Raw genomic sequence first — 25,938 nt, 5'->3', positions numbered from 1 at the left:
GAGGCAAGTATACAGACATGAGAGTATCCACTTCTGCTGAAGACTATAAGAGACAGTCAAAGTCATGTCAGCATCACCAGAGCCCTACCACTTCAGCACACTCTGAACAGTTTTTTAAAGCCTGTGTATCTGCTTTGTTATGCCCAGGCTTTTTCCAGAGCCTATGAAGGCTACTCTGACAGCTTGCAAAACAGGTCAAAAGTATCAGGCAATTAGCGCTTCCCAAAGGCAAACCTTAACATCTATGAGGGATGGAAGACATTGTACCAATGCAATGCCTCTTCCCTTGCCTTTAGGAGATAACCCTCAAGTATGTGTTTGACACCCCTTTATAGGTTTCCCATGGGTTTAGATTCCAGTCACCCACAGAGGCAGGTGGCTTGACGATGCAGCTCTTTTTAGCCACCTTCCCTTGTCTGCTTATTATCTCACTCAATTTCTTAAATACTCATAAACATATTTTAAGCACCTACATAAAATCTACCAAGTATTTCGGAATATATAACACCTAAATCATCAGTTATCTATCAATGAATTAACTCACAAGTGAGTTTTTGCTGCAGAATACACTGATATGCTACAATATAAAATAGGAAATAGTTTTTCATCTTCCTCTCTAAAAAGTTTATTCTGATGTAAATAAGCAATGAATGCTTTGCTTAAGATATAAAACTAATTCAAAAAGCAATTAAAAGAAAATAAGCAAGGAAGTGTTGCTTAAAAATATTATCAATGATTAAAAACTTTTCAGAGGCTTCGTAGCAAGAGAAGGGGGCTGGGAAGAGGGTATAGTCACTCATTTTGGTGGGAAGTGAGAATTAATAAGAGCCAGTGAGTGAAACAGTAAGTGTCTGATAATTATCTATATCTAATTTTACGGAACTAGTCAACACCGTCTCCTCCAGGCCATGCAGACGTTGTAAGTACATGGAAAACACCACTCAGGAAGTCACAGACATAATGTGGACATCTGTTTGAATTTCTTCTTCTCACAATCACGCAGACCCTGCTGACATGCTGCCAGTTCATTTCTTGCTTTTGTGTTTCATGTAGTGAATCTGCCCACCTCCTGATAAGGCAATAGGAATTAATTTCCATATGTTCTAAAAGTTACATTTAATATTTTAAATTAAATTATCCAGGTTCCTTTCCTTCCCTTTCACCAACTATCAGTGAGCATCACACTGAACCCTTCTGTTAGTTCTGATGAGGCTTTTCTAGGCCACTTAGTCTCATCTACATTCTAAACAGTCTCTTCCACTCTCAATTTTATTTTCAGTGAAAAAAGTAGAGAAATGATATTGAAAATGCACAAAATGCTTAGTGAGAGCAGAAAGATGATCAATTGCGAATCGTCTGAGGCACTATGGGGACTCATCCAGTATCCTTATGCCCCAAATGAAAAAGGGAAACTCAAAGAATTGTGCTAGAGCCAGCAAAAACATGCAGTGAAGAGGCCTGATAAAGGGAAGTGAGGGATTTGAAAAGAGATAAAAAGTGATGAACAGGATCATCACAACATATCATATCTCTTTTCTGTATGATGTCTACATAACCATATAGAAAAGACAGCTAGCTGTAGAATAAGCCATCTGTGCTCCACTCATATTCTTATCCTGGGGGTCACTGCAAACAGCCCTTTAGATATCATGCCTTCCACTGTTGGCATTTTCAGGTGGGTGCTCAGCTGGCACTCACAGTGCAAGTCAGATGTCCTGGAAGATAGTGTTGCTGGAGCAAGCCTGTTCCAATGAGGGAAGAGGGGTTGGACAAATACCTCAGGTCCATTTTTAAGTTGTTTTAATGAACCTCCATACTGTTCTCCCTAGTGGCTGTACCAATTTACATTCCCACCAACAATATATGAGTGTTCCCTTTTCTCCACACATTTTCCAGTGCTTGTTATTTATAGACTTTTTGTTGATGGCCCCTTATACCTCACTGTAGTTTTGAGGTGCATTTCTCTAATAATTAGCAGTGGTGAGCATCTTTCCATCTGAGCTTTGGGCATCTGTATCTCTTCTTTGAATAAATGTCTATTGAGATTTTCTGCCTTTTGAGAGAGTTTATTCTGAGGTTGGTTGATAGGAAGTCCAGGGCCCTTGAGGAGTAGGAGGCAAACATTTTCTACATTCCTTTACCTTAGTCACATAGGATGTTTGTCTTAATCTCTGGGTTGCTATGGTAACAAACTATTTCACCTGAAACTAGCTTTCTTTATGCCCAGAGTTAATGATTATTCAGCAAAACAATACATCTTGGAAATGTTTTTATTAGGCTTTATGTTAATGATTATAATTCAAAGCAATATATCTTATTTGGAAACCTATTTTTCTTCAAAAACCTATGCTCTTGATTATATGGATACAAAATATCACATGCAGAGACATCTTATCCTGACACTGTTTTCCTTGGTTAATCTTATGTTGATGTTGTTGCAAGACGTATGTTGTGGGAGAGGAGCCTGGTAAAACTTTCACAGCTTTGAGGTATTTCTTTGATCTATGTTTAGCAGTCCACTAAAAAAGTGCATAATGCCCCACCTAAACTAGTGATGGTGGATACTCTTCTACCCCCTTCCAGTGCCTTTTGCTGGAAGATTTTCTCTATCCTTTCACTTTAATAAAATCTCTGCTACATAAACCTCTGAGTGACTGAGGCCATGTCTTTGGTCCCAGAGTGAATTCTTCTCCTTCAGAGACCACGAATCTGACACCGTTCACTGAGAGCTATATTTTTTTATTAGGTTGAGTTTCTTTATTTTTTATTAAGCTGTATGCACTATTTGTATATTTTGGAAATGAATCCCTTATCATGCAAGTCATTTTCAAATATTTTCTTGCATTCTGTACATTGTATTTTCACTACGGTTTCCATTGCTGTGTACAGCTTTTAAGTTTAATTAGGTCCCATTTGTTTATTTTTTGTTATTTCTCTTACTCTAGGACAGGAATCCAAAAAGATACTGCTGCATTTTGTGTCAAAGTTCTGCCTAGGTACCCTCTAGGAGTTTTATAGTATCCAGTCTTATGTTTAGGTCTTTAATCCATTTTGAGTTTAGTTTTGTGTGTGCTGTTAGAGAATGTTCTAATTTCATTCTTTCATATGTCACTATCCAGTTTTCCCAGCACCATTTCTTAAAGAGACTGTCTTTTCTCCACTGTATACTCTTGCCTCCTTTGTAGTAGATTAATTGACCATAGGTGCATGGGTTTATTTCTGAGATATCTATCCTGTTCCATTGGCTTACATGTCTGTTTTTATGCCAGTACTTTTTTAACTGCTGTAACTTTGTTGCATAGTCTGAAATCAGGGAGCCTCCAAACTACATTTTCCTTTTTCAAGATTGCTTTGGCTATTTGGGGTCTTTTGTGTTTCCATATAAATTTTAAAATGTTTTGTTCTAGTTTTATGAAAAATGATCCTGGTAATTTGATGGGGATTTTCCTTATGATTATATAGTGGAAGTGAGAAATAGATTTAAGGGCCTAGATCTGATAGATAGAGTGCCTGATGAACTGTGGAATGAGGTTCGTGACATTGTATAGGAGACAAGGATCAAGACCATCTCCATGGAAAAGAAATGCAAAAAAGCAAAATGGCTGTCTGGGTAGGTCTTACAAATAGCTGAGAAAAGAAGAGAGGTGAAAAGCAAAGGAGAAAAGGAAAGATATAAGCAGCTGAATGCAGAGTTCCAGAGAATAGCAAGAAGAGATAAGAAAGCCTTCTTCAGCAATCAATGCAAAGAAATAGAGGAAAAGAACAGAATGGGAAAGACTAGAGATCTCTTCAAGAAAATTAGAGATACCAAGGGAACGTTTCATGCAACGATGGGCTGGATAAAGAACAGAAATGGTCTGGACCTAACAGAAGCAGAAGATATTAAGAAGAGGTGGCAAGAATACACAGAAGAACTGTACAAAAAGATCTTCATGATCCAGATAATCATGATGGTGTGATCACTAATCTAGAGTCAGATATCCTGGAATGTGAAGTCAAGTGGGCCTTGGAAAGCATTGCTATGAACAAAGCTAGTGGAGGTGATGGAATTCCAGTTGAGCTGTTTCAAATCCTGGAAGATGATGCTGTGAAAGTGCTGCATTCAATATGCCAGCAAATTTGGAAAACTCAGCAGTGGCCACAGAACTGGAAAAGGTCAGTTTTCATTCCAATCCCAAAGAAAGGCAATGCCAAAGAATGCTCAAACTACCGCACAATTGCACTCATCTCACACCCCAGCAAATAATGCTCAAAATTCTCCAAGCCAGGCTTCAGCAATATGTGAACCATGAACTTCCTGATGTTCAAGCTGGTTTTAGAAAAGGCAGAGGAACCAGAGATCAAATTGCCAACATCTACTGAATCATGGAAAAAGCAAGAGAGTTCCAGAAAAACATCTATTTCTGCTTTATTGACTATGCCAAAGCCTTTGACGGTGTGGATCACAATAAACTGTGGAAAATTCTGAAAGAGATGGGAATACCAGACCACCTGACCTGCCTTTTGAGAAGCCTATATGGAGGTCAGGAAGCGGCAGTTCGAACTGGACATGGAACAACAGACTGGTTCCAAATAGGAAAAGGAGTACGTCAAGGCTGTATATTGTCACCCTGCTTATTTAACTTATATGCAGAGTACATCATGAGAAATGCTGGACTGGAAGAAACACAGGCTGGAATCAAGATTGCCGGGAGAAATATCAATAACCTCAGATATGCACATGACACCACCCTTATGGCAGAAAGTGAAGAGGAACTAAAAGGCCTCTTGATGGAGGTGAAAGTGGAGAGTGAAAAAGTTGGCCTAAAGCTCAACATTCAGAAAACGAAGATCATTGCATCTGGTCCCATCACTTCATGGAAAATAGATAGGGAAACAATGGAGACAGTGTCAGACTTTTGGGGGGGGCTCCAAAATCACTGCAGATGGTGACTGCAGCCATGAAATTAAAAGACGCTTACTCCTTGGAAGAAAAGTTATGACCAACCTAGATAGTATATTCAAAAGCAGAGACATTACTTTACCGACTAAGGTCCATCTAGTCAAGGCTATGGTTTTTCCTGTGGTCATGTATGGATGTGAGAGTTGGACTGTGAAGAAGGCTGAGTGCCGAAGAATTGATGCTTTTGAACTGTGGTGTTGGAGAAGACTCTTGAGAGTCCCTTGGATTGCAAGGAGATCCAAGCAGTCCATTCTGAAGGAGATCAGCCCTGGGATTTCTTTGGAAGGAATGATGCTAAAGCTGAAACTCTTTCTTTGGCCACCTCATGAGAAGGGTTGACTCATTGGAAAAGACTCTGATGCTGGGAGGGATTGGGGGCAGGAGGAGAAGGGGACGACCGAGGATGAGATGGCTGGATGGCATCACTGACTCGATGGACGTGAGTCTAAGTGGACACCGGGTGTTGGTGATGGACAGGGAGGCCTGGCATGCTGCGATTCATGGGGTTGCAAAGAGTTGGACATGACTGAGCAACTGAACTGAACGGAACTGAACTTCACAGAATATATAGACTGCCTTGGGTAGTACAATCAATATTGATTCATCCAATCCAAAAATATATCTTTCCTTCAGACTTTTTGGCAGTGTCTTATTGTTTTCAGAGTACATATCTTGTCCTTCCTTAGATAGATTTATTCATGGGTGTTTTATTCTTTTTGATGCAATAAGATCCTTCCTTTCTCTTTCTGATTTTTCATTTTTGGTATATAGATGCACCAGATTTCTGTGTATATAAGCCTGCAATCTCACTCCTGGGCATATGTCTAGAGAAAATCATAATTCAAAAAGACTACTTCACCCCAATATTCATTGTTGCACTGCTCACAATAGCCAAGACATGGAAGCAAACTAAGTATCCATTGACAGATGAATTGATAAAGATATGGTATATTTATATAGTGCAATAGTACTCAGCCATAGAAGAATGAAATAGTGCCATTTGTAGCAACATGGATGGACTTAGAGATTATAATACTAAGTAAAATAAGCCAGACAGAAAAAGACAAATATCATATGATATCACTTATATGGGGAATCTGAAAAAGATTTATACAAATTAACTTAAAAGCAGAACAAAAAGAGACCTACAGACATAGAAAGCAAATTTATGGTTACCAAAGGAGAAGGAGGGGTGAGGGATAAATTAGGAGTCTGAGATTAACATATATATACTGCTATATGTAACTCAGACTTAAATTGAAGAAAGTAAGGAAAACCACTAGACCATTCAGGTATGACCTAAATCAAATCCATATGATTACACAGTGGAAGTGACAAATAGATTCAAGGGACTAGATCTGATAGACAGAATGCCTGAAGAACTATGGTCGGAAGTTTGTTACATTGTACAGGAGGCTTTGATCAAGACCATCCCCAAGAAAAAGAAATGTAAAAAGGCAAAATGGTTGTCTGAGGAGGCCTTACAAATGCTGAGAAAAGAAGAGAAGCAAAAGGCAAAGAAGAAAAGGAAAGATATACTCACCTGAATGCAGAGTTCCAGAGAAAGGCAAGGAGAGATAAGAAAGCCTTCCTCAGTGATCAGTGCAAAGAAATAGAGGAAAACAAGAGAATGGCAAAGACTAGCGATCTCTTCAAGAAAATCAGAGATACCAAGGGAACATTTCATGCAAAGATAGACAAAATAAAAGACAGAAACAGAAGCAGAAGACATTAAGAAGAGGTTGCAAGAACACACAGGACTTACGGAAAAGATCTTAATTACCCAGATAACCACGATGGTGTGATCACTCATCCAGAGTCAGACATCCTGGAATGTGAATTCAAGTGGGCCTTAGGAAGAATCACTATGAACAGAGCTAGTGGAGGTGATGGAATTCCAGCTGAGCTATTTCAGGTCCTAAAAGATGATGCTATAAATGGGCTGCACTCAATCTACCAGCAAATTTGGAAAACTAACAGTGGCCATAGGACTGGAAAAGGTCACTTTTCATTCCAATCCCAAAGAAAGGCAATGCCAAAGAATGCTCAAACTACCGCACAATTGCACTCATCTCACATGCTAGCAAAGTAATGCTCAAAATTTTCCAAGAAAGGTTTCAACAGTAGGTGAACTGAGAATTTTCAGATGTTCAAGCTGGATTTAGGAAAGACAGAGGAACCAGAGATCAAATTGCCAACATCCATCAGATCATAGAAAAAGCAAGGGAATTCCAGAAAAACATCTACTTCTGCTTCATTGACTATGCCAAACCCTTTGACTGTGTGAATCACAGAAAACTGAAAAATCCTTCCAGAGATGGGAATACCTTACCTGCCTTCTGAAAAATCTGCATGCAGGTCAAGAAGCAACAGTTAGAACCAGACATGGAACAACAGACTGGTTCAAAATTGGGAAAGGAGAATTTCAAAGCTATATATTGTCACCTTGCTTATTTAACTTCTATGCAGAGCCTATCATGCAAAATGCCAGGCTGAATGAAGCACAAGCTGGAATCAAGATTGCCAGGAGTAATATCAGTAACCTCAGATATGCAAATGACATCATCCTTATGGGAGAAAGTGAAGAGGAACTAAATAGCCTCTTGCCGAAAGTGAAAGAGGATAGTGAAAAAGCTGGTTTATGGAATTTAGGAAGATGGCAATGACGACCCTGTATGCAAGACAGGAAAAAAGACACAAATGTGTATAACGGACTTTTGGACTCAGAGGGAGAGGGAGAGGGTGGGATGATTTGGGAGAATGGCATTCTAACATGTATACTACCATGTACGAATTGAATCGCCAGTCTATGTCTGACACAGGATACAGCATGCTTGGGGCTGGTGCATGGGGATGACCCAGAGAGATGTTATGGGGAGGGAGGTAGGAGGGGGGTTCATGTTTGGGAATGCATGTAAGAATTAAAGATTTTTAAATTTTAAAAATAAAAAAATAAATAAAATAAATAAAATATCACATAAAATTCTAAAAAAAAAAAGGAAAGAAAAAGCTGGTTTAAAGCTCAACATTCAAAAAGCTAAGATCATGGCATCTGGTCCCATCACTTCACAGCAAGTAGATGGGGGAACAATGGAAACAGTGACAGACTTTATTTTCCTGGACTCCAAAGTCAGTGCAGATGGTGACTGCAGCCATGATATTAAAAGACGCTTGCTCCTTGGAAGAAAAGCTATGACCAACCTGGACAGCATATTTAAAAGCAGAGACATCACTTTGCAGACAAAGGTCTGTCTAGTCAAAGCTGTGGTTTTTCCAGTAGTCATGTATGGATGTGAGAGTTGGACTATAAAGAAAGCTGAGCGCTGAAGAATTGATGCTTTTGAACTGTGGTGTTGGAGAAGACTCTTGAGAGTCCCTTGAACAGGAAGAAGATCAAACTAGTCAATCCTAAAGGAAATCAGTTCTGAATATTAATTGGAAGGATTGATGCTGAAGCTGAAGCTCGAATACTTCAGCCACACAATGCCAAGAAGTGACTCATTGGAAAAGATCCTGATGTTGGGGAAGATTGAAGGCAAGAGGAGAAGGGGATGAGAAAGAATGAGATGATTGAATGGCATCACTGATTCAATGGACATGAGTTTGAGCAAGCTCTGGGAGTTGGTGATGGACAGGGAAGCCTGGCATGCTGCAGTCCATAGCGTTGCAAAGAGTCGGACAGGACTGAGTGACTGAACTAAACTGATACATAAAATAGAAAACCAAGAAGGACATGCTGTATAGCACAGGAAACTATATTCAGTATTTTTTAACAACCTATGAAAGAAAAGAAACTGATACAGGGAAATACATATCTGTATAGATAGAAACAGATATAGATAGATACATACATATCTATATGTATAACTGAATCACTTTGCTATACACCTGAAATTAACAAAACATTGTAAACCAGCTATATTCCAACTAGAATTTTTTTCACTTAACTTTTGTTTCTATTTTTTTAAATATACATTTATTTATTTTAATTGAAGGTTAATTACTTTACAATATTGTATTGGTTTTGCCATACATCAACCTGTATCTGCCACAGGTATACACATGTTCCCCATCCTGAACCCACCTCTCTCCTCCCTCCCCGTACCATCCCTCTGGGTCGTGTCAGTGCACCAGCCCCAAGCATCCAGTATCATGCATTGAACCTGGGCTGGCGACTCATTTCATATATGATATTATACATGTTTCTAAAAAACTCCTGAAATCTCAATCGCCAGGAGTAGGTTCTCAGTTTTGTTCCATACATTCAGAAGGCACTCAGCATAGTGTAGTTCCTGTTAGCAACAACAATGATCCTCTCAAACTTGCTGCCTCTTTAAGCTGTCCTCCCTTCCCCATCTCACTACCTTTCTCTCATAGTGTTTTCCTGGATCAGAAACTAGACACTCACAAGTCTGTGACTCACAAGAACCAAAATAAATATCAGCCAAAATAATTCCTAGTAGCAGGAGCAGGTGACAGCTTTTAAGAAAATGAATAAATACCTTCTCTATTAAGTAGGTTTCTCTAACCATTCAAGATCCTCTGTAGCATCTAAGGGTTAGGGAAAGCCCGCTATACAACTTTGCCTTATTGGAGTACACTTGAGAAAGTTAAACCAATGAGGCCAACATTCCCCATAGAGTTCTATGTACAAAATAGATGGGACAAGGAGCCAAGATATGAGTAGGAGAGAAATATCAGAGGATGCAAGAGTTGAGAAAAGGGATAAATGCAAAGAATAAAAGCCTCCAAACACCCCAAGATATAAGGGTGATCGACACAGGGCATTTTCTAATGTGGGGGGGGGGTGGTGGTTGCTTGAGCCATTTTAACACTTCTAATAAGGAAAATGAGATCAATCATTTTGAGGATTTGGGAGCACAAAGGTGGCTGCCAGGCGGGATTCCACTCACCAGGCTTTCAGAGTCTGTTCCTGAGGAAAGGGTCAGGAGACCAAGACAGACAGGAATCCCCTTCCTGTAAGGCAAAAGCCAAGAGGGAGCATGACTGAGGCAGAGGCCAAGTGCATGGGGGCTCACAAAAGGACGTGACTGCTTCAAAGTGCAGACAGTGGACAAGAATTTTGGGGTGTGTTGATGTTTAATCTAAATATTGAGCTCCTGAGTAACCTATAAATATGGAACTGTGGAGTAAAGGCAATCCATGGAAATGTACTGCTGTGAACCCAAGTCCCTATGTCCAAGATCCCGACAGTAAAATAAACGTATCAACTTCATGTATGTGTGTGTTCACAGACCTTATTTTACAAAATTAAACACAAAGACAAAATGATGTTGGATATGCTAATTTTTTAATTAAAAAATGTGTACTCTGTGTCCAGAAAAGAGGAAACATGAGTCAGAAAATCATCAATAACTCCACAATTTCAAAGCACTAAATATTAACAAAATTATCCTTTCTAGATAATTATTACCAAAATTGGTGGTATAAAAGAGATGGTAAAGGTGATTAACTGAGGTGATCCATATTGGAATGAAGGCAGCAAGAAACGTTTTCCTCTCTCTCTTGAGAAACATTACAGTGATTACCACTAAGAGGCATTATTTGGCTTCTCTAGCTGAAGCTCCAGGAGCTGAAGCTCCTGTCCAGTCTCCAGGGACAGCTTGTACACTTCCAGGGCCAATTTCACCTCCACTGGCCTTGAGAGGCACTGCAAGAGTTTCCTGCCTGTGACTACTTTCTCACAGTATTCAGGATACTCCTAAAGGAGAAACATATGATGAGTATGCTTGAAAGACTTCTCTCCCGATTGTTAGGGGGCACAGTTCATGTAGAAACAGGCAGGGTTACAGATTCAGGACCAAGACACACCCCAGGACTCCTGGGGGAGCAGGAAAACCAGAAACACCTTGTTTCCCACCATCATCTTCCTGAGAGGAATACAACTCTGCTCTGAGACAGCCTCCCAGAAAGCTTCTGTGGGAACAGACACTACTTCTGACCATCCAGAAATGGGACAAGAGTATATCAAATCCTCTAGAAAAGTTGCCAGTCAGTACTACCAGGTCTGCCAGTACTACTAGGTCTGAGACCCTCCACTTCAAAGGGACTCAGTTTTCCCTGATCACAAGTGAGAGCACAAAAATTTTGCATTTCCTATCTGACCAGAAGGCTCCAAAGCAAAGATGAGAGTTCCTTTGAATGAATGAATCTTGACAAGTCAGGTATCACCTTTGCTGGCAGGACAATGCTTTGGGTTTTAATAAAACAAAAATTACCTCAAGTTGTGTAACTTACCCACTCACACTTGGGCGCCTCCGGGTACCAAGTTCTGTCCTCTGAGCAAGTGATAATTTCAGAACCAACCATACTGTAGCCAGACTCACATTGAATAGTAATTCTTTCAGGTTCAACATATCTAACCTTCTCCACAGATAACTTTCCATATTCTATCTCTGGTTTCACACACCATGCTGCAATGGAAACATAATTTTAAGCAATCCACAAGTCTAAGAAAAAACATGCCAGCCTTGGGTACTAAGAATGAACTGTATTTAAGTGTTGCTAATTGTTTTACCTTTTTTTTAATCTTGAGAAGAAAAATAATATTCATTAGCATATTTATTGAACATTGGGATAGCACTTTATCAGACTTTGGGGTAGATCTTTATGTGAACATCTTATTTAAGTCTCACTATTTTATCTAAGAGAAAGTGAGATACAGAGAGGATAAGTGACATGCTGAAGGATATATAACAATTTTAAATACCCTGACAGAATATAAAATGGGCGTGTGACCCCAAATCTTCAACTATCAAATCAGCTGTCTCTTGTATCTTGATTCCTGTAAGACAATCTGTTCAGTTCAGTCACTCAGTCATGTCCGATCTTTGTGACCCCATGAATCGCAGCACGCCAGGCCTCCCTGCCCATCACCAACTCCCAGAGTTTACTCAAACTCATGTCCATCGAATCGGTGATGCCATCCAGCCATCTCCTACTCTGTCATCCCATTCTCCTCCTGCCTCCAATCCCTCCCAGCATCAGTCTTTTCCAATGAGTCAAATCTTTGCATGAGGTGGCCAAAGTATTGGAGTCTCAGCTTTAGCATCATTCCTTCCAAAGAACACCCAGGACTGATCTCCTTTAGAATGGACTGCTTGGATCTCCTTGCAGTCCAAGAGAATCCCAAGAGTCTTCTCCAACACCACAGTTCAAAAGGATGCTTGGGGCTGGTGCACGGGGATGACCCAGAGAGATGTTATGGGGAGGAAGGTGGGAGGGGGGTTCATGTTTGGGAATGCATGCACACCTGTGGTGGATTCATGTCAAGGTATGGCAAAACCCATACAGTATTGTAAAGTAAAATAAAGTAAAAATAAAAATTTTTTTAAAAAAAAGCTTCAATTCTTCATCACTCAGCTTTCTCCACAGTCCAACTCTCACATCCATACATGACCACTGGAAAAACCATAGCCTTGGCTAGACGGACCGTTGTTGGCAAAGTAATGTCTCTGCTTTTGAATATGCTATCTAGCTTGGTCATAACTTTTCTTCCAAGGAGTTAGCCTCTTTTAATTTCATGGCTGCAGTCACCATCTGCAGTGACTTTGGAGCCCAAAAAAATAAAGTCTGACACTGTCTCCACTGTTTCCCCATCTATTTCCCATGAAGTGATGGGACCAGATGCCATGATCTTAGTTTTCTGAATGTGGAGCTTTAAGCCAACTTTTTCACTCTCCTCTTTCACTTTCATCAAGAGGCCTTTTAGTTCCTCTTCACTTTCTGCTATAAGAGTGGTGTCATCTGCATATCTGAGGTGATTGATATTTCTCCCAGCAATCTTGATTCCAGCTTGTGCTTCTTCCAGCCCAGCATTTCTCATGGTGTACTCTGCATATAAGTTGAATAAGCAAGGTGACAATATACAGCCTTGATGTTTTTATCTATTGTAAAACAATAGATTAAAAAATTTTCCCTCTTGCTTATTATTTATTCTCCTGTGTGCAAAGGAAACGATGGTGGCAAATCATCCCTGAAGCTGTTGATGGTGAAATGACAGTAAACCTGTGTGCATGCAATAGTCAGACCTCATTTTGACCTCTTGTCCCCATAACAGCTGGAAAATTAGGAGTCCCTCACCACACAGCTACATGGTGAGCAGCTGGTGCCCTGCACTGGCACTCATGGATATACTTGTGATTTCACAATGCTTGCCATTAGCCCACTAGGGCTTACATTCTAGACCAACTTTTCATGAAAGTTTTGCTGCAGGCCACAGCTACACTCAGATAGAATGTACCATCTCTAGACTATTTCTGGAATTATACAAGAAACTGGGACATTGGGCTGCCTCACAAAGGCTGAATTTTGTTCCTGGGAGAAAGAAGGGGAGATTAATGTTCTTTTCTCTGTGCTTTCTGCTTTGGATACCATCAGACTATAGTGATTATTTTAAATAAATCAAATCAAATGGTTTTATGCTGCCTCTCACAGGGAAAAAGCTGTGCTCTCAATCCTTTGATGATAGCCCCAACCCCGCCCCCTAAAATGAAGAGGGAGCCAGAGTTACTTTTACACTGAGGGGCTCCAGGTGACCAGCCTGAAAAAGCGCAGGAGAGTCTGTTCGCTCCAATCAGAATGTACCCTTCATCACATTCATATACAGCTTGTTGTTCAAATGCAAAGAGTTTAGAGACTATTTTACATTGTCCGTGGGCAATGACAGGAGGGAATTCACAATCTTGAGGTGAGACATAAAAGTGAAAGAAGGTCAGCATATAGAATGCATATAATAACACATCCTAGAACCTGTGCGGTTCAAAGGAGGCTTCCGTCTGTCCTTCTGTCTTCTCTACCCATTCAGTCACTTAGCCAAACACAGAACTTGAGCTGCCTTCATAAAGGCCTGAGGCTGGGGAACCATAGAAAGGTTACAATGGACTGACAAGCGCTTAGGATTTGCTTCATTTTTTTGAAAATTCATTAAACTTGACACTATTTAGGAGCCATTTTGGCAGGAAGAAGGAATTCAGTCAAAGTCACTCTGTACTGGTATCACACTCCACTGCTTTTGTGCTAAATGCAGAGATGTATATCTGGGAGAAACTAACGATGCAAGATAAATCTGCAAGCTCTGACTCATTTCTCCCAACAAGACCAGTCCATCTATCCTCCCAAGAGTATACTCACTGTCCTCTAAAACAGTTCAGAAACAGCTTATAGAAAGAATAAAAATGATGGCTTGCATGCTGGAACAAGAGACGTGACACGGTGCTGAGCACCTGTGTGAAAGGGAACACTGTCAGGACCCAGAAACACTGCATGAGAGGTTTAAATAAAACAGGTCATTGGAAATGCCTTCCCAGATGGTTCAGACCGTAAAGAATCTGCCTGCAGTGAGGGAGACCTGGGTTTGATCCCTGGGTCGGGAAAATCCTCTGGGGAAAGGAATGGCAACCCACCCCAGTATTCTTGCCTGGAGAATCCACGGATAAAGAAGCCTGGTGGGCTTCCTGGCGGAGTCTCAGAGAGTCAGTCACGACTGAGCAACCAACACCTGACACTTTTGGAAATGTCAGTAAAATATTAAAGTGATGGACGATAGTATCTACAGTACTAGCCTAAGATGCCTCCTTGAGGCATGGAAAATGTGATGCCAACAATGAGGTTCAAATGCTGGAGCTGCTGTGGCAAGTGGTAGAGAGAGTGATTAAGTGATTCAGAAGAGTGAGTAAGCTGGAGGAGATGTGCCACACACATGCAGGAAACTCCACCAAGTGACTGTGTTGTCTGGGAAGACCTGGAGGATACATTTACCAAGTACAGAAGGAATATCATGAGAGGAGCACTGTATCAGAGACCAGAGCTGATGATGGGAAGACTGTTAAAGAACAAGTTTCACTCTTAGCAGTCACAGTCTGAGAGGTGCTCATAGGCTTTAGAAGCTAAATAAATGCAATCATCATAAGGAGTGGCAAGTTGGAGATAGAACCAGACTGAGATTAGGAAGATGGTTAATAGAACATGACATTCCTAAGGGTGAAAACAGATGAGCAGCCAACTAGATACTACTCAGTCTGTACTATGGAAAGAAATAAAGGATGGATGATCAGGAGGCTGATGGCATTTGGCCCATTAAAAAGTTATAATATGTTGCTCAGTTTCTATGCTGTGGTTAGTTACTCAGTCATGTCTGACTCTCTGAAACTCCATGGACTGTAGCCCACCAGGGCTAAGCAAGAATACTGGAGTGGGCTGCCATGCCTTCATCCAAGGGATCTTTCCAACCCAGGGATTGAACCAAGGTCTCTACATTGCAGGCAGATTCTTTACCATCTGAGACACCAGGGAAGCCCGCTGAGTTTTTGTACCTGTGCTATTGATATTGTCAGGTCTGGAGATCACTAACTGAAGAAAAAATTTCCAAGAGTAAGGATAAAACACCTTGAGACATACGCACAGTAGTATTTCCCAGTCTTCCAAGAGGACCTGTATCTATTTTCATAAGTAACTGTACACAGATGAGAGGTGCAAAATAATCCAAGAATTACAGAAAATAGAGCTTGAGTTAATATAGATACCTGGAACCATCAAGGTTCCCTTATTAAACCACTTGCTGGACATTTCCATTATTTTTGGTGTTTTTTTTTTAATTTTTATTTTTACTTTATTTTACCTTACAATACTGTATTGGTTTTGCCATATATTGACATGAATCTGCCACGGGTGTACATGAGTTCCCAATCCTGAACCCCCCTCCCACATCCCACCCCATATCATCTCTCTGGATCATCCCCGTGCACCAGCCCCAAGCATCCTGTATCCTGCATCGAGCATAGACTGGCGATTCGTTTCTTACCTGATGGTATACATGTTTCAATGACATTCTCCCAAATCATCCCACCCTGTCCCTCTCCCACAGAGTCCAAAAGTCCGTTCTATACATCTGTGTCTCTTTTGCTGTCTTGCACACACGGTTATCATTACCGTCTTTCTAAATTCCATATATATGTGTTAGTATGCTGCATTGGTGTTTTTCTTTCTGGCTTACTTCACTCTGTATAATAGGCTCCAGTTTCATCCACCTCATTAGAACTGATTCAAATGTATTCTTATATGTACCACAGCTTTCTTATCCATTCATCTGCTGATGGACATCTAGGTTGTTTCCATGTCCTGGCTATTATAAACTGTGCCACGATGAACATTGGGGTACATGTGTCTCTTTCAAGTCTGGTTTCCTCGATGTGTATGCCCAGCAGTGGGATTGCTGGGTCATAAAGCAGTTCTATTTGCATTGTTTTAAGGAATCTCCACACTGTTCTCCATAGTGGCTGTACTAGTTTGCATTCCACCAACAGTGCAAGAGGGTTCCCTTTCTCCACACCCTCTCCAGCATTTGTTGTTTGTAGACTTTTGGATCACAGCCATTCTGACTGGTGTGAAATGGTACCTCATTGTGGTCTTGATTTGCATTTCTCTGATAATGAGTGATGTTGAGCATCTGTTCATGTGTTCGTTAGCCACCCGTATGTCTTCTTTGGAAAAATGTCTGTTTAGTTCTTTGGCCCATTTTTTTGATTGGGTCATTTATTTTTCTGGAATTGAGCTGCATATGTTGCTTGTATATTTTTTAGATTAGTTGTTTATCAGTTGCTTCATTTGCTATTATTTTCTCTCATTCAGAAGGCTGTCTTTTCACCTTGCTTATAGTTTCCTTTGTTGTGCAGAAGCTTTTAATTTTAATTAGATCCCACTTGTTTATTTTTGCTTTTATTTCCAATATTCTAGGAGGTGGATCATAGAGGATCCTGCTGTGATTTATGTCGGAGAGTGTTTTGCCTATGTTCTCCTCTAGGAGTTTTATAGTTTCTGGTCTTATGTTTAGATCTTTAATCCATTTTTGAGTTTATTTTTGTGTGTGGTGTTAGAAAGTGATCTAGTTTCATTCTTTTACAAGTGGTTGACCAGATTTCCCAGCACCACTTGTTAAAGAGATTGTCTTTACTCCATTGTATATTCTTGCGTCCTTTGTCGAAGATAAGGTGTCCATATGTGTGTGGATTTATCTCTGGGCTTTCTATTTTGTTCAATTGATCTATATTTCTGTCTTTGTGCCGGTACCATACTGTCTTGATGATTGTGGCTTTGTAGTAGAGCCTGAAGTCAGGCAAGTTGATTCCTCCAGTTCCATTCTTCTTTCTCAAGATTACTTTGGCTATTCGAGGTTTTTTATATTTCCATACAAATTGTGAAATTATTTGTTCTAGTTCTGTGAAAAATATCGCTGGTAGCTTGATAGGGATTGCATTGAATCTGTAGATTGCTTTGGGTAGTATACTCATTTGCACTATATTGATTCTTCCGATCCATGAACATGGTATATTTCTCCACCTATTAGTGTCTTGTTTGATTTCTTTCACCAGTGTTTTATAGTTTTCTATATATAGGTCTTTAGTTTCTTTAGGTAGATATATTCCTAAGTATTTTATTCTTTTCGTTGCAATGGTGAATGGAATTGTTTCCTTAATGTCTTTTTCTACTTTCTCATTATTATTGATTTTGTATCCTGCAACTTTACTATAGTCATTGATTAGCTCTAGTAATTTGTGGTGGAGTCTTTAGGGTTTTCTTTGTAGCGGATCATGTCATCTGTAAACAGTGAGAGTTTTACTTCTTCTTTTCCAATTTGGATTCCTTTTATTTCTTTCTCTGCTCTGATTGCTATTGCCAAAACTTCCAGAACTATGTTGAATAGTAGTGGTGAAAGTGGTCATCCTTGTCTTGTTCCTGACTTTAGGGAAATGCTTTCAATTTTTCTCCATTGAGGATAATGTTTGCTATGGGTTTGTCATATATAGCTTTTATAATGTTGAGGTATGTTCCTTCTATTCCTGCTTTCTGGAGAGTTTTTATCAAAAATGGATGTTGAATTTTGTCAAAGGCCTCCTCTGCATCTATTGAGTTAATCATATGGCTTTTATTTTTCAACTTGTTAATGTGGTGAATTACATTGATTGATTTGAGGATATTGAAGAATCCTTGCATCCTTGGGATAAAGCCCACTTGGTCATGGTGTATGATATTTTTAATGTGTTATTGGATTCTGATTGCTAGAATTTTGTTAAGGATTTTTGCATCTATGTTCATCAGTGATATTGGCCTGTAGTTTTCTTTTTTTGTTTGGCATCTTTGTCGGGCTTTGGTATTAGGGTGATGGTGGCCTCATAGAATGAGTTTGGAAGTTTACCTTCCTCTGCAATTTTCTGGAAGAGTTTGAGTAGGATAGGTGTTAGCTCTTCTCGAAATTTTTGGTAGAATTCAGCTGTGAAGCCATCTGGACCTGGGCTTTTGTTTGCTGGAAGATTTCTGATTACAGTTTGAATTTCCATGCTTGTGATGGGTCTGTTAGGTTTTCTATTTCTTCCTGGTTCAGTTTTGGAAAGTTGTACTTTTCTAAGAATTTGTCCATTTCTTCCATGTTGTCCATTTTATTGGCATATAATTGCTGATAGTAGTCTCTTATGATCCTCTGTATTTCTGTGTTGTCTGTCATGATCTCTCCATTTTCATTTCTAATTTTATTGATTTGATTTTTCTCTCTTTGTTTGTTGATGAGTCTGGCTAATGGTTTGTCAATTTTATTTATCCTTTCAGAGAACCAGCTTTTGGCTTTGTTGATTTTTGCTATGGTCTCTTTTGTTTCTTTTGCACTTATTTCTGCCCTAATTTTTAATATTTCTTTCCTTCTGCTAACTCTGGGGTTCTCCATTTCTTCCTTTTCTAGTTGCTTTAGGTGTAGAGTTAGGTTATTTACTTGACTTTTTTCTTGTTTCTTGAGTTATGCCTGTATTGCTATGAATTTTCCTCTTAGCACTGCTTTTATAATGTCCCACAGGTTTTGGGTTGTTATGTTTTCATTTTCATTTGTTTCTATGCATATTTTGGTTTCTTTTTTTATTTCTTCTGTGATTTGTTGGTTATTCAGAAGTATGTTGTTCAGCCTCCATATGTTGGAGCTTTTAATAGTTTTTCTCCTGTAATTGAGATGTAATCTTAATGCATTATGGTCAGAGAAGATGCTTGGAATGATTTCGATTTTTTTGAATTTATCAAGGCTATATTTATGGCCCAGGATGTGATCTATCCTGGAGAAGGTTCCTTGAGCACTTGAGAAAAAGGTGAAATTCATCGTTTTGGGGTGAAATGTCCTATAGATATCAATTAGGTCTAACTGATCTATTGTATCATTTAAAGTTTGCGTTTCTTTGTTAATTTTCTGTTTAGTTGATCTGTCCATAGATGTGAATGGGGTATTAAAGTCTCCCACTATTATTGTGTTATTGTTAATTTCCCCTTTCATACTCATTAGCGTTTGTCTTACATATTGTGGTGCTTCTATGTTGGGTGTGTATATATTTATAATTGTTATATCTTCTTCTTGGATTAATCCTTTAATCATTATGTAGTGGCCTTCTTTGTCTCGTTTCACAGCCTTTGTTTTAAAGTCTATTTTATCGGATATGAGTATTGCTACTCCTACTTTCTTTTGGTCTCTATTTGCAAGGAATATCTTTTTCCAGCCCTTCACTTTCAGTCTGTATGTGTCCCTTGTTTTCAGGTGGGTCTCTTGTAGACCGCATATATAGGGATCTTGTTTTTGTATCCACTCAGCCAGTCTTTGCCTTTTGGTTGGGGCATTCAACCCATTTACGTTTAAGGTAATTATTGATAAGTATGATCCCATTGCCATTTACTTTATTGTTTGGGGTTCGGGTTTATATGTCCTTTTTGTGTTTCCTGTCTAGAGAATATCCTTTAGCATTTATTGGAGAGCTGGTTTGGTGGTGCTGAATTCTCTCAGCTTTTGCTTGTCTATAAAGCTTTTGATTTCTCCTTCATATTTGAATGAGATCCTTGCTGGGTACAGTAATCTTGGCTGTAGGTTGTTTTCTTTCATCACTTTAAGTATGTCTTGCCATTCCCTCCTGGCCTGAAGAGTTTCTATTGAAAGATCTGCAGTTATCCTTATGAAATCCCCTTGTGTGTTATTTGTTGTTTTTCCCTTGCTGCTTTTAATATTTGTTCTTTGTATTTGATCTTTGTTAATTTGATTAATATGTTTAATTTGATTAATATGGGGTGTTTCACCTTGGGTTTATCCTGTTTCGAACTCTCTGGGTTTCTTGGACTTGGGTGATTATTTCCTTCCCCATTTTAGGGAAGTTTTCAACTATTATCTCCTCAAGGATTTTCTCATGGTCTTTCTTTTTGTATTCTTCTTCTGGGACTCCTATAATTCAAATGTTGGAGTGTTTCATATTGTCCTGGAGGTCTCTGAGATTGTCCTCATTTCTTTTAATTCGTTTTTCTTTTTTCCTCTCTGATTCATTTATTTCTACCATTCTATCTTCTATTTCACTAATCCTATCTTCTGCCTCCGTTATTCTACTATTTGTTGCCTCCAGAGTGTTTCTGATCTCATTTATTGCATTATTCATTATATTTTGACTCTTTTTTATTTCTTCTAGGTCCTTGTTAAACCTTTCTTGTATCTTCTCAATCCTTGTCTCCAGGCTATTTGTGATTCCATTTTGATTTCAAGATTTTGGATCCTTTTCACTATCAATATCTGGAATTATTTCTCAGGTAGATTCCCTATCTCTTCCTCTTTTGTTTGGTTTGGTGGGCATTTTTTCTGTTCCTTTATCTGCTGGGTATTCCTCTGTCTCTTCGTCTTGGTTATATTGCTGCATTCGGTGTGGCCTTTCTGTATTCTGGCAGTTTGTGGAGTTCTCTTTATTATGGAGTTTCCTCACCATGGGTGGGGTTGTATCAGTGGCTTGTCAAGGTTTCTTGGTTACGGAAGCTTGTGTCAGAGTTCTGGTGGGTGGAGCTGGATTTCTTCTCTCTGGAGTGCAATGAAGTGTCTAGTAATGAGTTATGAGACGTCAATGGTTTCGGAGTAAGTTTGAGCTGCCTGTATATTGAAGCTCAGGGGTGTGTTCCTGTATTGCTGGAGAATTTGTGTGGTATGTCTTGCTCTGGAACTTGTTGGCCCTTGCGTGGTGCTTGGTTTCAGTGTAGGTATGGAGGTATTTGATGAGCTCCTATTGATTAATGTTCCCTGGATTCAGGAGTTCTCTGATGTTCTCAGGATTTGGACTTAAGCCTCCTGTTTCTGGTTTTCAGTTTTATTTTTACAATAGCCTCAAGACTTCTCCATCTATACAGCACTGATGATAAAACATCTAGGTTAAAGATGAAAAGTTTCTCCACATTGAGGGACACCCAGAGAGGGTCACTGAGTTACATGGAGAAGAGAAGAGGAAGGGGGTAGTTAGAGGTGACTGGAATGAGATGAGGTGGGATCAAAAGAGGAGAGAGCAAGCTAGCCAGTAATCACTTCCTTATGTGCACTCCACAGTCTGGACTGCTCAGAGATGTTCATGGAGTTATACAGGGAAGAGGAGAGGGAGGAAGTAGAAAGAGATGGCCAGGAGGATAAAAGAGGGAAATGAAAAGGTGAGAGACAGATCCAGCCAGTAGCCAGTTCCCTACGTGTTCTCCACCATCTGGAACACACAGAGATTCAGTGTTGGGTAGAGAAGAGAAGGAGGAGGGAAGAGACAGAGGCCACCTGGTGGAGAAAAAGGAGAGTCCAAAGGAGGAGAGAGTGGTCAAGCCAGTAATCTCGCTCTCAGGTAAAATTGAGTACTGAAGATTGGGGTTTTAAATGTACAAAATTGACGACAACTACCAAAAAAGCAAAGATTAAAAATCTAGAGTAGAGGTTGGATTTTCAAAAATACAATATTAAAGAAAAGAAGAAGAAGAAAAAAAAAAGCCACAAGAATTATTAAAACACAACAACAACCACACACACACACACACACACACACACACACACATGGCATTGCTTTAAAAATAGCATCTTTTTTTAAAAATAATAGTAGGTTATAAAAATTAAAATTAAAGGAGAAATGGAGGACTTAAAATTTTTTTAAGTTAAAAAAAGAAGAAGAAAAAACAATCACACAACAACATCAACAAAAAAATGATTGTAAAAATAGTAAAGATATATCTAGGACTTTCTCTGGTGTTGTGGGCAGTGCGGGGTCACTTCCAAGGTGGTTCCCTCTGTTTAGCTTCTTCTGTTTGCTGGTCTCTTCAGTGTCTGATTTCCTCCCTGACACAAGGGGGGCGGTGGTGGACACTTTTATTTTTTTAGGCTCACTTGTTCAGTCGCACTGTGGGAAGGGAGGGATGCTGCAAACAAATAACACTGGCATGTGCTCGCAATGTCTCAGCCCCACTGGGCCTGCCCCTGCTCACGGCACACACTGTTCAGGCTCTACGTTGCTCCGCCGGGAACCATCTGAGGCCGGCCCTAGGCTGCATGCACCTCCCTGGTCTAAGCTACTCAGGCTCGGCACTCAGGTAGCCCTCAAAGGCACAGATTCAGTTGGGCCTGCGTTTTGTGCCCTTCCCAAGTCCGAGTAGCTCGGGTGTTTGGCAAGCGCAGTCACTGCGACTTATCACCTTTCCCATCCCTGCTGCTCAGTTTTCTGGGTGTACCACTGGCGTCCCTTCTCAGGCAGATGATGACTGTCCAGAACCCCAAGAAGTCTTAGTTAGCAAAGAAGCCTGCTTGCAGTTTGGTAGGTAATGTCTCTCTTGGGCTGCAATTGCCCCCTTCCAGCCCTTATAGCTCTGGCTGCCTGTCACCAGAGGGGGATGGTCTGCAGCCAGCTATTTCTGCTCTGTCCTTTGTTCTGTGTGCGGTCCAGGCGGTGTTTTATGTTAGAGCTTTTCACATGGTAGCTATCCCACAGTCTGGTATGCTAGCCCAAGTTAGTTCGCTCTGGTTACACTCGGAGTGTTCTGGCCTGATTCTTAAAAAGCACTGCAGCCCGTGCCTCCCTGCCCAGCCCCCACTTGCTAGTGGCGGATGCAGGCATCTGTGCTGCTTCTCCGCTGGGGGAGTTACCGTTGGGCTCGTAATCTGTGGGGTTTAATTATTTATTTATTTTTCTTCCCTGTTATGTTGCCCTCTGTGCTTCCAAGGCTCGCCACAGACTCAGCAGTGAGAGTGTTTCCTGGTGTTTGGAAACTTCTCTCTTCTTAAGACTCCCTTCCCAGGACAGGACTCCCTTCCTGTGATGGAGCTCCCTCCCTAACTCCTTTGTCTCTTTTTTCGTCTTTTATATTTTTCCTACCTGTTTTTGAAGACAATGGGCTGCTTTTCTGGGTGCCTGATATCCTCTGCCAGCATTCAGAAGTTGTTTTGTGGAATTTATTCAGCGTTGAAATGTTCTTTTGATGAATTTGTGAGGAGAAAGTGGTCTCCCCATCCTATTCTTCCGCCATCTTAGGACCACCCCCTCCATTATCTTTGAAAGTGTAAGCTGGATAGACAAAATTGATCATTGGCACAATCCCATATGGGTCCTTGGCCTATGGGCTAGACCATTCTATCCAAGAAGACAAGTAGAAGTCATTGATATGACCTAAACCCTCCCCTTGGAGGCAAAGAAGATAAGTTCTTTTAAATATCATGTAGTAATAGTTGGGGGAAAGGGGAAATATGAGCCTCTCTTAAAGAATTAAAGATGCAATAGTGGTCATCATATCCCCATGTACTTCATAAGTCTGTTTACTATGAAAAATTATGATTCTGGAGAATTACAGTAGACTTCTAAAAACACAACAGCATTGCAGCCACACGTGGTATCTTTGCTGGAGCAGATTAACATGTTTTTTGATAAGTGAGGCCACTGATTCAGCACAGGCCTTCTTTTCCATCCCTGTCAGAAAAGAGCATCACAAGCAGTTTGCATACATATGGAAAGGTCAAGATCATCCATCTGCATTTTCAGTCCTTGGCTGTGATAACACTTCTGTCCCTGTCATAACAGACTCTGAAAATATCATGGCCATGCAGGCACTCAAAGAACAGCACTTTGATAGAGAACATCAATGGCATCGTGCTAATTCTACTGAATAAGCAAGACTAGATGGCATGATGATGTTCCAGAGTATGGAAGGTAGAGAAGGAAGGAAAGATGTAAACTCTGAAAGGCAGGTTCAAATAGATTTCAGCAAGTTTGAAATGTAGTGAAGTTGCTCAGTCGTGTCCGACTCTTTGCCACCCCATAGACTGCAGCCTGCCAGATTCCTCTATCCTTGTGATTTTCCAGGCAGGAATACTGGAGTGGGTTGGCATTTCCTTCTCCAGGGGATCTTCCTGACCCAGGGATTAAGCCCAGGCCTCCCGCACTGCAGGCAGACACTTTACCAGCTGAGCCACCAGTAGGTGAAACCAGAAAGAAAGGAAGGGAAAAGAATAAATATCAAGAAACAAAAGGTAATAATTGAAATGTCTAGCTTATCTATTAGATGTGGCCTATTTTCATTGATTCAGAAAAGGAAAGGAAACCAGCAAGGTCAAAAGAATGGGAACAAACAATGGGGGGAAAAGAAAAAATTAGACTAAAAGGAGCAGTATTTTTTAACAAACCAATCCACTTAAAAAGCGTTCAGTAAATACAACCTTTTAATCTAGCGTGTTTTTTGTTTTGTTTTGTTTTGTTTCCTTTTTCCAACTGAATGATGCTGTAGTAAAGGATTTTCACTGCAAGTTCATTTGCTGTGTTCAAATGATACAAACAATTTAGGGGTAAAGAGTAGAACACAGTAAACTTACATTCTAAACTTACATTTTAAAATCAAATTATGAAAAAAGCGTGGAAGGGAATGAAGAACGACACATTGTCTTTTTCTTGATGGAAAATATGTTAATAGTATGTATCCCCTGTGACGTTCATTGTTCTAATTTCCATTATCCAAGGAGAAATTCTGTCCTTGAGGATATTCAAAACCCTATTATGCTATGGTATTAGCAGTATCCTTGACACTGGGACAAAAGCCAAGCTTTTTCTGTGTTCAGGTCATTGATCCATAAACACACAATAATAGGGTCATTACATTATTACCAGGTGTCCTGGGAGGGTGCCCACATGTTTCAACCAGTGGGTCCTAAGATCAATATACTCACAACTGAGCAGGGTATGGGAACTTCTAGGTAAAAAGGTACCAAAGTATAAGAAAAGTTTCTAGTATTGGACCTTTCTGCAGTCCACACACACTTTAGATGAATTAAGAGTAGATTTCTAAGAGACATTTTGGACTTCCCTGGTGGCTCAGATGGTAAAGCGTCTGTCTACAATGTGAGAGACCTGGGTTCAATCCCTGGGTTGGGAAGATTCCCTGGAGAAGGAAATGCAACCCACTCCAGTACTTCTTGCCTTGAAAACCCCATGGACAGAGGAGCTTGGTGCAGGCTACTATCCATGGGATTGCAAACAGTCGGGCACGACTGAGTGACTTCACTTTCTTTCTTTCTAAGAGAAGAAATCAAATCTAAATTTGATAATTTCATCTGCTTCTAGATTGCTCTTCTTTCCTACTGCTCCAACACTTAAACTGCGAAAACGTGAAGAGAGGAAGAATGACACTTATCTCAAGATCTGATTTTCTATCCTTTCATTCATTTAGCAGATAGAGACTGAAAGCTACTGGGTGCTGGGCTGTGCACCTCTCCCTGTCTTTAATAAGTCAGCAGTTCACTTTAGTGAGAGTAAGACAGGAGTTACAGAATTTGCGCCAGCTTTATTTAACATTTTCCTTTTTTGAACTGTGGATTCAGATCTGACCATACAATTGCACAGTTATAAGCATTTTTTCTTCTGCATGAAATTGATCAGGATCTTGTGGGGCTTCTGGGCAAGGAAGCCCTATTGTCCCTGGTTTCTTATAAGGAACACACCTCCAACCACCAAGACCTTCCCTGAGTTCCAAAGGGCAGATTCAAACAAGTACTAATCTGGGAAATGGCAACCCACCTCAGTATTCTTGCCAGGAGAATCCCATGGACAGAGGAGCCTGGAGGTCTGTAGTCCATGGATACAAAAGAGTCAGACACAACTTAGCAACTGTATCTCTGATTCTGTTCATGACACCAATTGTCTCTC

At 40.2% G+C, this 25,938-nt stretch overlaps 2 protein-coding genes across 3 annotated transcripts in view; both read right to left on the bottom strand.

Annotated features, from left to right (window-relative positions):
- The window catches only part of LOC101114456 (C4b-binding protein alpha chain-like), a 98,808-nt gene that overhangs the window by 28,581 nt on the left and 44,289 nt on the right, over window positions 1-25,938 (bottom strand). The window contains 1 exon segment of the mRNA XM_027976144.3: window positions 4,492-4,500. Coding sequence (XP_027831945.2) covers window positions 4,492-4,500 — 9 coding nt within the window.
- On the bottom strand, window positions 10,305-25,926 carry LOC114117339 (C4b-binding protein alpha chain-like). 2 transcript variants are annotated; one of them, XM_027976252.3, is made up of 3 exons: window positions 13,476-13,699; window positions 11,201-11,376; window positions 10,305-10,664 (listed from the first exon to the last, which is right to left on the bottom strand). In XM_027976252.3, the coding sequence occupies exons 1-3, from the start codon at window positions 13,681-13,683 to the stop codon at window positions 10,494-10,496; spliced, it is 555 nt and encodes a 184-aa protein (XP_027832053.2). In that variant the 5' UTR covers window positions 13,684-13,699; the 3' UTR covers window positions 10,305-10,493. The 2 variants fall into 2 exon arrangements, 1 of the variants encoding a protein (XP_027832053.2); XR_009595794.1 differs by lacking the exon at window positions 13,476-13,699 and adding an exon at window positions 25,810-25,926 and having other exon boundaries at window positions 10,569-11,376.

The sequence above is a fragment of the Ovis aries genome, chromosome 12 (genome assembly GCF_016772045.2).
Source record: "Ovis aries strain OAR_USU_Benz2616 breed Rambouillet chromosome 12, ARS-UI_Ramb_v3.0, whole genome shotgun sequence".
Lineage (NCBI taxonomy): Eukaryota > Metazoa > Chordata > Mammalia > Artiodactyla > Bovidae > Ovis > Ovis aries.
The sequence above is the reverse complement of the archived record's forward strand: the minus strand, read 5'-3'. Positions and strand labels throughout refer to the sequence as shown.